At 43.4% G+C, this 13,245-nt stretch overlaps 1 protein-coding gene across 1 annotated transcript; it reads left to right on the top strand.

Moving 5' to 3' along the window:
* The first annotated feature begins 3,155 nt into the window (after positions 1-3,155).
* Positions 3,156-4,628, top strand: LOC131155865 (uncharacterized). Its single transcript, XM_058109315.1, has 3 exons — positions 3,156-3,404; positions 3,837-4,148; positions 4,197-4,628. The coding sequence occupies exons 1-3, from the start codon at positions 3,156-3,158 to the stop codon at positions 4,626-4,628; spliced, it is 993 nt and encodes a 330-aa protein (XP_057965298.1).
* Positions 4,629-13,245: the final 8,617 nt, after the last annotated feature.

The following is a 13,245-nucleotide window of genomic DNA, read 5'->3' on the forward strand; positions in this document are numbered from 1 at the left end:
TTTCTGACGAGTGATTAGCTCCGACCTAATAAAGAGGAGGAGAGATTCACGCCAGCGCCCTTAAAAACCGAGTAATAGGCGCACGCACTTATGGCCGAAGAGCGATTCGCGTCCCCACGCAATAAATCCGAGCCAACCAGCGGTCAACTCAAGCCCCTATAAGTAGGGATTGGGAGTACAGGCAAAGGTGAGTGACGTAACACTATTCTACTGTTGCATTTAGCCTTCCTAAAAGCCTTCCTCTTACTTAGGCATCGGAGTGGTCCCCTGGAGTACACCCCGGGTCCTCCAAGTCTTCATTCTTTTCTTCTTTCAGGTCAACGAGAGTCGAAGGAGCATCCCAGCTATTTTTTACCCCACAACAGTTGGCGCCGTCTATGGGAAATTACTTTTAGGAGGCGATATTATCTTGCTCTTGACTTTCAAACATTCAAGCAATGCCAACCTCACGCAATTCTACCTCCTTCCCTGATAACAAAGAACCATCCCAATCCATCCAATGGACCTCCGACTCATCTGGTGTCAGTAGGGATGAGTTCCTTGCCTTCCAGAAGGAAATGAAGGACATGCTAAACCAACTCTTACAGCAGAAGAGTCAAGAAGGGCACGTCCTTCCCCAACCGCAAGAGAAACCCAGCGCAGACAAACAAACAGACGAACTAAGGGAGAAGGAAGAGAAAACTCACCCCAGTAAGAAGGTAGAAGATGCAAATAGCGTGGATGTCAACCAACAAAGATCCACCGAGCTCGAGGAAAGAATAAAGAAGATAGATTACATAGAGAAGATGATGAAAGAGGGCAGAACCAAGCCCTACTATGGGGAAACATCCCTAAAGTGCGCGGAGTCTCCGTTCAGCAAAGAGATCATGGAAGCTCCATTGCCCAACAGATTCAAGATGCCCACCTTTGAGAGATACGAAGGTTTGTCTGACCTCATTGATCACCTGGAAAATTTCAAAATGTTAATGCAGCTGCAAGGGGCTCCTGACGCCATCATGTGCCGAGCGTTTGCTACCACCCTTAAGGGTACCGCCAGAGACTGGTACCAAACCCTGCGACCAAGATCTGTTGGTTCCTTCCAAGGGATGGAGCAAATGTTCATCGGCCACTTCCTTAGTAGCCGGAGAGTGGCCAAAACAACAGGCCATCTAATGAGTATGGTGCAAGGGGACCGGGAGACTTTAAAGAACTTCATGCACCGTTTCAACACAGCGACCCTAGAAATCCGCAACTTGGACATGGGGGTAGCCTTGGCTGCCCTGACAACGGCTCTCCAACCCGGAAGTTTCTTATACTCCCTTGGAAAAAAACCGCCAGTGGACATGGGGGAGTTAATGATTCGAGCAGAGAAATACATAAACCTGGAGGAGATGATGGACACGAGAGGAAATCGTCTAGAGCGGAAAAGGAGAAACAACAGCAGAGAGCCTGGAGACACGTATAGATCTATAAAAAGGCACGAAACTAGTGCGCTGCAAACAGGTCAAAAGAATAGAGGACAGCACAACAAGTTCTCCACCTACACACCTCTAAATGTACCGCGCTCAGAGTTGCTGATGCAGATCAAAAAGAAGGACTACGTCTCATGGCCTGAACCTATGCGAACGCCTCTACATAAGCGGAACATGTCCAAGTTCTGCGCATTCCATAGGGATCACGGCCACGACACAGAAGAATGCATTCAGCTGAAGAAAGAAATCGAAGTCCTGATAAGAAGGGGACATCTGTCAAGATTTGTCAAGAAAGAAAATCCACAAAGGGAACCACTCAAGCAGAGGAGGCATGGCGCAAAAGAGAAGGAAGAGCAAGCTATTGGGGAAATTGCGGTGATCTTCAGAGGATCCGCCAATGGAGGAGATAGTGGGACTGCACGCAAAAGATATGCTAAACAGGTGCTGACGATGGAAAAGGGGGAAACCAGTAGAAAATGAAACAAGAAAGGTGACGCCATAACCTTTGATAGCGGAGATGAAGAGGGAGTGCACCAGCCGCATGATGATGCACTAGTGCTCTCCCTACTCGTAGCCAATTACCTGGTTAGACGTATACTGATAGACAACGGGAGCTCGGCTAACATCATGTTCTAGTCGGTCTTGGTAGGGATGAAGATCGGCAAGGAACGACTGAAGCCCGTCTCGACCCCCTTGGTAGGATTTGGGGGAGACACTGTTCACCCCTTGGGAACCATCACGTTACCGGTGACAATAGGGACGACCCCGCAGCAGGTAACAACGTTGACAGAGATCCTGGTGGTTGACCGACCTTCGGTGTACAACGTCATCTTGGGTCGTCCTTTCCTTAACGCAGTTCGAGCGGTAACATCAACATACCACCTCAAAGTTAAGTTCCCTACACCACAAGGGATAGGATATGCCAAAGGAGATCAGGCCGCGGCCCGGAGTTGCTATGTAATGGCCTTGAAAGGGAAGATGGAGGCCAAAGAGGCTCTAACGGTGGAAGACCTGGAGGTCAGAGGAGAGTATCCCCAGATCAGTACATTACACGAAGATATCAACCACATACCACTGCAAGGCCATCAGGAGAGAAGTATACAGATCGGGAATCACTTGCCCGACACCTTGAAAGCGGAGTTGACTGAACTCTTGGATGAATTCTCTAATTTGTTCGCATGGTCGGCAGCAGACATGCCCGACATCGACCCTGCTGTTATAGAGCACAGGTTGCAGGTCAACCCCAACTACCGACCTGTAAAACAGAAAAAAAGGAACTTCGCGATGGAGCGGATCAAAATAATTGACGAAGAGGTGATGAAACTGTTGCAGGCCAACTTCATCCGAGAAGTGGACTACCCCGAGTGGCTGAGCAATGTGGTCCTGGTCAGGAAGCCCAATGGAAAGTGGCGCACCTGCATAGACTTCACGGACTTGAATAAAGTGTGCCCAAAGGACAGCTTTCCTCTCCCTCAAATTGATCAGCTAGTGGATTCGACCTCGGGACACGAGCTCCTCTGCTTCATGGACGCTTACTCGGGGTACAACCAAATCCCTATGAGTCCGGCTGATGAGGAAAAAACTTCTTTCGTCACCGAGAGGGGTTTATATTGTTACCGGGTGATGCCCTTCGGCTTAAAAAATGCAGGGGCCACATATCAGAGACTAGTGAACAAGATTTTTAAAGAATAGTTCGGAAAAACAATGGAAGCTTACGTAGACGATATGTTGGTGAAGAGCATGGAAGCAGGGCAACATTGTAAAGATCTGAGGGAAACGTTCGAGCTCCTCCGCCGGTACCACATGAGGTTGAATCCCACGAAGTGCGTGTTCGGCGTTTCTGCAGGTAAATTCCTGGGCTTTATGGTGACTCACAGAGGTATAGAAGCCAATCCAGATAAAATACGAGCGCTGCTGGAGATGGAAGCTCCAAGGACAAAAAAGGAGATACAAGTTCTGACCGGAAGGATAGCCTCCCTCAGTAGATTTATCTCCTGCTCAGAGGACAAAGGCTTACCTTTCTTTAGAGCACTGCGGAAGAAGGGAGGATTCGAATAGGGGGAAGATTAGGAGGTAGCCTTCGAGCAGCTTAAGCAATACCTCGGATCCCCTCCTCTCTTGACAAAAGCAAAGAATGGGGAAGACCTCTATCTATATATAGCTTCCACGGAGAATGCCGTCAGCTCGGTCTTGGTCCGGGAAGAGGGTAGAAAGCATCAGCCTATATATTACACAAGTAAGGTGTTAAGTAGCGCCGAGAAGAACTATTGTACGGTGGAAAAAGCCGCCTTCTCCATCATCTGTGCAGCGCGCAAATTAAGACCCTATTTTCAAGCCCATAGGGTTGTCGTGTTAACAAACCTGCCCATGAGACAAATTCTACAGCGACCGGAGAGTTCGGGAAGAATGACGAGGTGGTCGATAGAATTAAGTGAATTCGACATACAGTATCAACTGAGGCCCGCGGTCAAGGCTCAGGTACTTGCGAATTTTACAGCAAAAAGGCTCCCCGAGTCATCCACCAAGTCGGAGGAGTGGACATTGCACGTTGATGGGTCCTCTAATGCTGCTGGAGGGGGAGCCGGATTCATACTTTCTGACCTGGAAGGCAATGAAACTCTCTTCGCCCTAAAACTGGAGTTCACAGCAACCAACAACGAGGCGGAGTACGAAGCCCTTTTAGCCGGCCTGCGACTGGCAGAAGCATTAGGGGTGGCACAGATCAAAGTACTGAGTGATTCCCAGCTGGTGGTAGAGCAACTCAAAGGAGAATTCGAAGCTAGGGATCCAAGAATGAAGAAATATCTCTCCAAGGCAAGAGAGTACATAGAGGCATTCGTCCAGTTCGACATAGAACACGTACCGAGAGCAGAGAATAAAAAGGCGGACGCACTCGCGAAGTTAGCCTCAGCAACCGGTTCGGAATGGAAAGACACTATCTATCTTGAACGCATAGGGAAACCCTCGTACGAGGAGGACAGAATCAACTCAGTGGCGTCCGTATTCAGCAAGGACGATTGGAGAGCGTCCTTATTCCTATACCTCCAGGACGGATCCTTACCAGAAGATAATAAGGAGGCTCAAAAGGTGAGGAGGAAAGTGGCAAGATATACGTTGATGGGCCGGGAGCTCTACAGGCGATCCCTGACATTGCCCTACCTTCGATGTTTAAGTTAAGACGAAGGGGAATACGTACTACGGGAAATCCACGAAGGAGTATGCGGAAACCACCTTGCCAGTAGAGCTCTAGCTCACAAAGCTATGCGACAGGGATTTTACTGGCCCACAATGAAGAAGGACGCGGTCGAGCTCGTCAAAAAATGTGACAGATGTCAAAGGTGCGCAGTGGTACCACACGCACCCTCTAGCCTACTCTCCCCTCTAACCAGTCCTTGCCCTTTTGCTCAGTGGGGGATAGATATCCTCGGACCTCTTCCATAGACGACTGGCCAGAAAAAATTCTTGTTGGTAGCAATAGATTATTTCACTAAGTGGGTAGAAGCCGAACCTCTAGCCACCATAACAGAGCGGAATATTACACGCTTCGTGTGGACTTCATTGGTTTGCCGCTATGGCATTCCCTCGGTGATAGTTACAGACCACGGGAAGCAGTTCGACAACGACCGCTTCAAAAAGTTCTGTTCGGACCTATCTATTAAGCTTCTCTTCGCGTCAGTGGCGCACCCCCAGAGCAATGGACAAGTAGAGAACATGAATTGGACGATTCTGCACGGACTGAGGACCCGACTCGAGTCCATGCAAGGTAGATGGACAGAGGAACTCCCTTCCCTTATATGGGCGTACCACACCACCAAGAGAGCAGCAATAGAGGAAACCCCGTTCATGCTTGTCTTCAGCGCAGAAGCAGTCATCCCAGCAGAGGTGGGTATACCCTCTTGGCGAAGGAAATACTTTAACGAGCAGACCAACAGTGAGGAGCTCAGGTCAGAAATAGACCTACTGGAAGAGAGACAGGATCAGGCGAGTTTAAAAGTTGCAGCGTACCAGCAGAGGGTAGCAAAGTACTACAACAACCGCGTCAAAATACGAAATTTCCATCCAGGAGACTTAGTCCTGAGGAAGAGGCGAATAAACCCGTCCGAGCAGGGGTCGCACAAGTTAAAGCCTAACTAGGAGGGCCCATACAAGGTCACAACAGAGATAAAACCCGGAACATACAAGTTGGAAGATGTAGGGGGGAAAGAAGTTAAGAACACATGGAACTCTGAAATGTTAAAGAAATACTATTCTTAAGAACCGCTTCTTGCAGCGCTGTAATAAAAGTGTCTCTTACAAAAGTTGCACTACATCAATAAAGGATGAAAAATTCAAAATACATATTCGGTTCCTACAAACTAATTTTCTTTGCTCCCCTCTCCAACTTCCTCCTCCTCCCCTTCTTCATCCTCTTCCAGATCCTCCGCAGACTCGGGGCTCTCTTCGCCATAGCCATGAGAGCTTACACCATCAAGAGGAATCTCGGGATGTTTAGTCCTTACTTGATCACGACACCTCCTGAATCCAACTCGATAAGCTTTAGAGGTGTCGATAACAAATTGGTTGGAGTCTTTGTATTTCTTCACTGCAGTTCGGGAAGCAGAAGCAGCAGCAGTAGCTTCTCGGGCAGGAAGTTCCTCCCTACGAAGGCGATCGACCTCTGCCTGCAAAGCCTGCTCGCGGAGCTCGGCCTCGTGCAGTTCGTTCTGAGCGAGAACATATTTTTCCCGTGCATCGAGTGTCTGGCGATACATCTCCACGACTTTCTCCTCCTGGGCCAGAGCCATCGTCGCTAGCTGTGGAAAAATGCAAAGTATGGAACAGTTAGCAAGAGTAGGCATAAGTAAAAAAAAAAATATAAAGCAAGTAAAGTAGACACCTGGTACGAAGTATGGCGGATTTTCGCCGAGAGAGCGTCAGGAAGGGTACATTGGGCCTGCACAAAGTCCTCAGCGTGCACAGCCCGACGAAGAGCAAAGGCAGAACGGGTCGGCTCGTGAAAAATGGCTTCAACTTGAGCCTGCGAGTGCGTAGGAGGAGCAGCACGGACCTCGTCAGTGAGGGCGCCGGAGTCACCTACTGCAGGGGCTTCCCTTTGAGAGGATTCTCCTTCGACCTCTCTTCTCTTCTTCCTACTCCTACTCACCCTTTGCTTTCTAGCTTCTCCCATAAGCGATTCATACCTAGTGAAGTCCATATCTGCGAGTATATAAGAGAAATGGAGTAAGAACACCCACAGTAAAGATAACACCTGAACGTACACATACACATAATCAGGGGAGAGAATGACTTGAGGAAACGGGGCTGATTCCCTATTGCAAAAGGACACGCTCCTGGAGCAGCTCCTCATGAGGGATAATACCCCGTTCACCGAGGGTACGAAGTTCTTTCAGGGTGGCCTGCTCTTCGGGGGAAAGTCTGGGGAGGAGATGGCGCACCCGAACTACAAGAGAAAAAGGGGTGAAAGGAGAAAAAAATGGGTTAGACGGATAACCTACTTGTAAGCCCTGAAAAAGAGGGTGGAGAAAGATAACAACGTTACCATCAAGAGGAGAAGACCAGACAAAGGAGCCTGTGTAATTCAACTCTCCCGAGACAAAGAAGTAACGGGTCTTCCAATTATGGATGGAAGAACTGCCTGGTGAGAAGAGTTTATAACCTGGTAGAGAGTTGAAATAATATAGCTCCTTCTCTGCAGAATGAGATCGCATTTGGAAGCAACTTCTGAAAAGTGGGACGGTAGGCTGATGGCCCAACCGGAGCAGAAGCACAGCAAAACAGGTGAGCGAAAGATAAGAGTTTGGAACAAGTTGTGATGGTGCTATGCGGTAAAAACGTAGTACGTTAGAAACAAAAGGGGAAAAAGGGAGCCTAAGACCCAAGTCTAGATAATCGGTATAGAGGCAGAGCTCCTCGGATTTTTGGTCAAGAGCTGACTCGATAGCAGAGGGTAACCTAACAGTGATATTCGATGGTATAGCAAAAAAATAACGAGCATTCTGCAGGTCAGAGGAGGAGAGCTCACAACGAGCGCTCCGAACTGTTGTAGGTATCCTTAAGGGCTGTGAGGAGGTCTCCATAGGAAAAAACGAGCCTGAAGGAAACATTACCTAAACCTAAGGGTCAAGCGGAGCAAGCAACAGCAAAGATCAAGAAGAAAGGAGGCCAACACAGATCAAGACAGTAAAATTTCACACAAACAACTAAGCAATCTTACAAGACAAGATCAAACATACAAAACTAGCGCAAAAACAATGAAGAACATGAAGAACAACAGGACAAAAATACTATAGAGAGGGAAAGCATACCTAGCACCGAATAAGGGACTTGTGGAATGGAGAAGAGTAGAGAAGGAAGCAGTTCTCTTGGAATGAAGACGAGTGTGGAATGAAGGAGTCCGCTGGCCTTTTTATAGAGAGGAGGGCACGAATCCCTCTGGCGGGAATCTCAAGAATTTTCATTTACGAGAAGGATTGCGTCTCGAGGGAGGCAAAGGACACAGAAAATCTCTGACAAGTGCACAGACGAGGCTTCCCGAGGACAAACGCCACCTCGGAAACACCAAGTTGCCTCGGACACAACGTCAGACGGATGGCCATCAATAATGCTTTTCTCCAACTCACTTTCCGAGGTAGGACGCATTTAAAACCTGCTTTTTTGTATCTCTCACAGGACAGAAGCGTGCAACGATGCCTCGGGAAAGTGAGATAGTCACGAAGGACGACCCAACAAATGAGCACGACTCATCACGCGGACAGCCCAAAATGTGACGAGCACGACTCGTGAGGCCAGATCAACCAATAAATGAGCACGACTCATCAGGAGGATGGCCCAAACTGACGAGCACGACTCGTAAGGCCCGAACAACCCAACAGATGAGCACGACTCATCAGAAGGATGGCCCAAACTGACGAGCACGACTCGTGAGGCCAGAACAACCCAACAGATGAGCACGACTCATCACGCGGAAAGCCCAAGCAACGAGCATTATTTGTAATGCCACACAGCCGAGTAGGTTGGTTAGCTCGGCCTGATTATTCAAAAAGCTCAGAAGAAACACCTCGGCCCGAGTCTCTCTTCAAAGAGATCGGCGCGAAGAGCTCGGCCCGAACTCTCTCTCTCTTCAAAGAGCTCGGCGCGAAGAGCTTTGCACGAGTCATTCTCATACGGCTCGGCACGAGTGACTCTTCAAGAGCTCGGCAGGAAAAGTTCGACACGAATCCTTCTTCAAAGAGCTCGGACAAAAGACCTCGACACGAATCCTTCCTCGAAGAGCTCGGCCCGAACAGCTAGGCAGAAAGAGCTCGGCACGAATCCTTCTTCAAAGAGCTCGGACAAAAGAGCTCGACACGAATCCTTCCTCGAAGAGCTCGGCCCGAACAGCTCGGCAGAAACAGCTCAGCACGAGTCCTGCTTCAAAGAGCTCGAACAAAAGAACTCGGCCCGAGCAGCTTGGACAAAACAGCTCTGCACAAAACAGCTCGGCGCAAACAGTCCGCACGAGCTGCTCGTTATTTTCTCAAAAAAAAAATAAATAAATAAAAATCGAGAAAAAGAGGGGAACACGAGGAAGTGTTAAAACTTCTAAATGGAAAGATGCAAACACAAATAATTATTCAAAATTCTATCCAGAAATCTGAAACTGAGGGGGGGACAACTGATATGCCCATAATAAATCACGCTAATAAGGGCAGGTCAACGCCTGTCTCATACTTTCTCCAGGTCTGACTTTCTGACGAGTGATTAGCTCCGACCTAATAAAGAGGAGGAGAGATTCACGCCAGCGCCCTTAAAAACCGAGTAATAGGCGCACGCACTTATGGCCGAAGAGCGATTCGCGCCCCCACGCAATAAATCCGAGCCAACCAGCGGTCAACTCAAGCCCCTATAAGTAGGGATTGGGAGTACAGGCAAAGGTGAGTGACGTAACACTATTCTACTGTTGCATTTAGCCTTCCTAAAGGCCTTCCTCTTACTTAGGCATCGGAGTGGTCTCCTGGAGTACACCCCGGGTCCTCCAAGTCTTCATTCTTTTCTTCTTTCAGGTCAACGAGAGTCGAAGGAGCATCCTAGCTATTTTTTACCCCGCAACAATATACATATATAAAGAAGAAAAAAAATGTCAAAAAATTATGAAACACTAAAACTAGATTCAGATTCAAAAATAAAATAAAATAAAATAAAATCAGTATTTTAAATAATATTTTTAAAATTAAGACAAGTTAAAATTTTAATCGAATAAATGTTCATTTTTATCCTTGAATAAAAAAATAATCCTTAATATAACCCAAAAGATAAAAAATAAAATTTTTAATAGAATATAAATTATTTAATTTCAAAACTTGCTTTTTAATTAGTGATATATGAACAATCTTATTGTACATGCACATTGACAAATAGAAAATATAATTTTTAAATGATTTTTTTTTTCAAATAATATATAATAATAATAATAAGTGATGATAAAATGGGGATTTATTTATTTATTTATTATAAAATTGCATCATGGTTAGGGGTGAGCATAATTCGGGTTTAACTGAATTAACCGATCGAGTTCAATTGGTTTGGTTCGGTTCTAGATTTAGATAATTTTGGGTATTCGATTTTCGATTCAGGTATGGGAGTCTTTAATTTGGTTAATTGAATTACCCGAATTACTAATTAATTAATAATTAAATATAAATTAGTAATTTTAATATATGATATATGTTAAATTTTAAATGTTTAATCTTGAAAATATCTCTTTTATCAATAACTCCTTTTATTAATTAAGTTGGAATTAAATTTAATACAATAAGATTATCTATATATGTATTATTTTAAATCCTTATTTTTTATCTTTTGGGTTATATTAAGGATTATTTTTTTATTCAAGGATAAAAATGAGTATTTATTCAATTAAAATTTTAACTTGTCTTAATTTTAAAAATATTATTTAAAATACTGATTTTATTTTATTTTATTTTTATTTTTGAATCTAATTTTAGTGTTTCATAATTTTTTGACATTTTTTTTTCTTCTTTATATATATATATATATATATATAATATGTTAATGTTACCATTTTAGAAGGATTTTATTGGAGAAAAAGAAAAGAAAATAAGGACACTTAAATCTCGCAGCATCATGCTGCGAGATTTGCCACGTGTCTGCTTTTCACTAGCTGACCATTTAAATCTCGCAGCTTAGTGCTGCGAGATTTGCTCTACCACCGTGCCACATGTCAGTTTCTTATTCGGTAGATTTTTAAATCTCGCAGCACCAAGCTGCGAGATTACGTGAGCATTATTTTGGGAAATATTTTCCCAATAAGAGTATTATTTAATATTTTATTTATCATTAATAATAAAACGGGAAAAAACTCGGCATGTGTGCCTTCACCGTAGCCATCAAATCCCCCTTATGTCAGTGGCCACGATGAAGCCACGTGGTCAATTTGGGCCATTCCTTTAGCCCCATTTGCCGTGTGACAGCTAACCCTGATCAGGCCTTACCTTGGTTGACCTCCTTTGACCGGTTCTTCCCCGAACCAATTTGGGTCCACTGAACCGGCCTTGGACCGGTTCTTGTGAGTTTTTTTGTATTTAATTATATTTAATAGTTTTAAAATTCACCAACAATATATAAAAATCATAAAAAATTTAGAAAATTCATAAAAAAAAAAATTCAAAAAAATTACAGAAAAATTCTAAAAATATTTTGAGGTTGGAAAATTATTTTTGGTACTTGAAAAAATCATAAAAAAATTAGGAAAAAGCTACAAAAACCCAAAAAACATTTCTAGGTTGGCAAAATGATTTTGTTCTCAAAAAATCATAAAAATTTTTAGAAAACCACAAAAAAATCAAAAAACTCAGGATAAAATTCTAAAAATATTTTTGGGATTTAATTTTCATTATTTTGCTTTAATTGACTTTTTGTTATTTCAAAATTATAAAAAATATGAAAAATTCCAAAAAAATCTGAAAAATAGAGAAAGATCAGGAAAAATATTATGAGACTTGAAAATCTTTTTTAGCACTCTTTTCTATCCCAACTAAATCCCAAAACATCCCGAAATATTATTTTCATACTTAGAAAAACCCTAAGAAATTTCAAAAGGCCGGGAGTTTATTTTGTACCATACTTTCTCAATTTTCCTTCCCAATGATTTTAAAGGGAGGCATGAGCTCTTTGGAGTACAGTGTGCTCCGGTTCTGAGGAAATACTTATATAGTATTTTATTTTGTACATCTCTACACTTTTTGAAAGGAGTAATTTTAAAGGCTTATTAAATTTAATTTGTAGGATAATTTTCGATTAATTAGGTACCGTTCGTAAGAACGAGCGCGTAGAGGGTGCTAATACCTTCCCTTCGCGTAACCGAACTCCTAAATCCAACTCTGGTAACGCAGACCAATTCTACCTTTAATTGGGTAGTAATCAAGTGTTCTAACCACACTCCAAAAGATTTGTGACAACTCCATCACACCATGTTTTCCACGAAAATATTTTTAAAACCACCTTGTCCATTTCGCATTTGGGAACGTTGCAACAAACACTTTTCAGTGTTCCCACGAAAGTGCTAACCATTTCGGCATTCAATATTGGTGGATTTACTTAAGCAGTAGCCATTCTCCATCTTTGAGCATATTCTCTCGAAAGTTTCTGCACTCTTCTTTTTCATGTTTTAAGGACTTATTTGGTCTATGGCAACCTTAGCATTGAACTGGCATTGCTTCAAGAACAAATTGGCCAAGTCTAAACATTTTTTAACTCGATTTTTGTTGAGTGAAGCGTACCATCTCAAAGCTGGACCAATCAAACTTTTTTGGAACATATGAATCAGCAGCTTCTAGTTCTCAGCATATGGAGCCATTTTGCGAGCATACATTCAAGTATAAATCCTAGGGCATCCCATTCCACTGTATTTATCAAAGTAGGGTACTTTTATTTCTTTGGAATGTCTACATTAGTAAGAAGACATAGATCTTCAAAATCTCCTACACCTTCATCTTGTATGCCTTGAATTGATCTAATCCTTTTATCCAATGGAGATTCCATTCGTGCTATATTCTCTTTATTTCGACTTGATTCTGATAACTCCATGTTTGTGATCGAGCTCTAGTAATGATTGGGTCACGAGTAGCAAGATAGATTTTCTTTCTTGGTGGAATTTTGATTATCCTATTTGAAGATGTATAAATCAAGGTTCATAAAGAGAAAACAAACATTCGACTAGGTAATGCATGAGTGATAAAAGGATAGAATTCAATAGCATAACTAGTGCAACATATCAACTGGTTTTGATGCAAGTTTGGTTCAAGAACCTCTTAATCAATCCAAATGGTATGTTATACCTTTTATGTAACAAAATTCTACAAGGTTGAAGACAAACACATTCAATGAATGATATGGCCCTAGGGATAATGCCTATCACTCTATGTATCCTAGCATTCTTATTCAACATCAAACACCAGGTAAAAGTTTCTACCCTATTGTAAGGATGAAAGTTATGTAGTGCATGGTATGACTTTATATTACACAATTCTTAAAAGTTTCCAAATTGTCTTCAAAGAGAACAAATTGGGTGAAGGAATTTTCGGAAGGCCTATACGAGAGACATGCCCCATGTAGGTCCTCACTATTTCTTCCTTCTCCTATTTCCTACAAGCTATGGAGTTCGAGTGTATGACTCATGCAACATAGTGATGTATGAATAAAGTACTCATGAATGCAAATGCATAGGCATGACAAAGACATATACAACATGACATATCATAACAACATAACGTAGTACTCATAACATGGTATGAAA

Source organism: Malania oleifera, chromosome 5 (genome assembly GCF_029873635.1).
Source record: "Malania oleifera isolate guangnan ecotype guangnan chromosome 5, ASM2987363v1, whole genome shotgun sequence".
Taxonomy (NCBI): Eukaryota; Viridiplantae; Streptophyta; class Magnoliopsida; order Santalales; family Ximeniaceae; genus Malania; species Malania oleifera.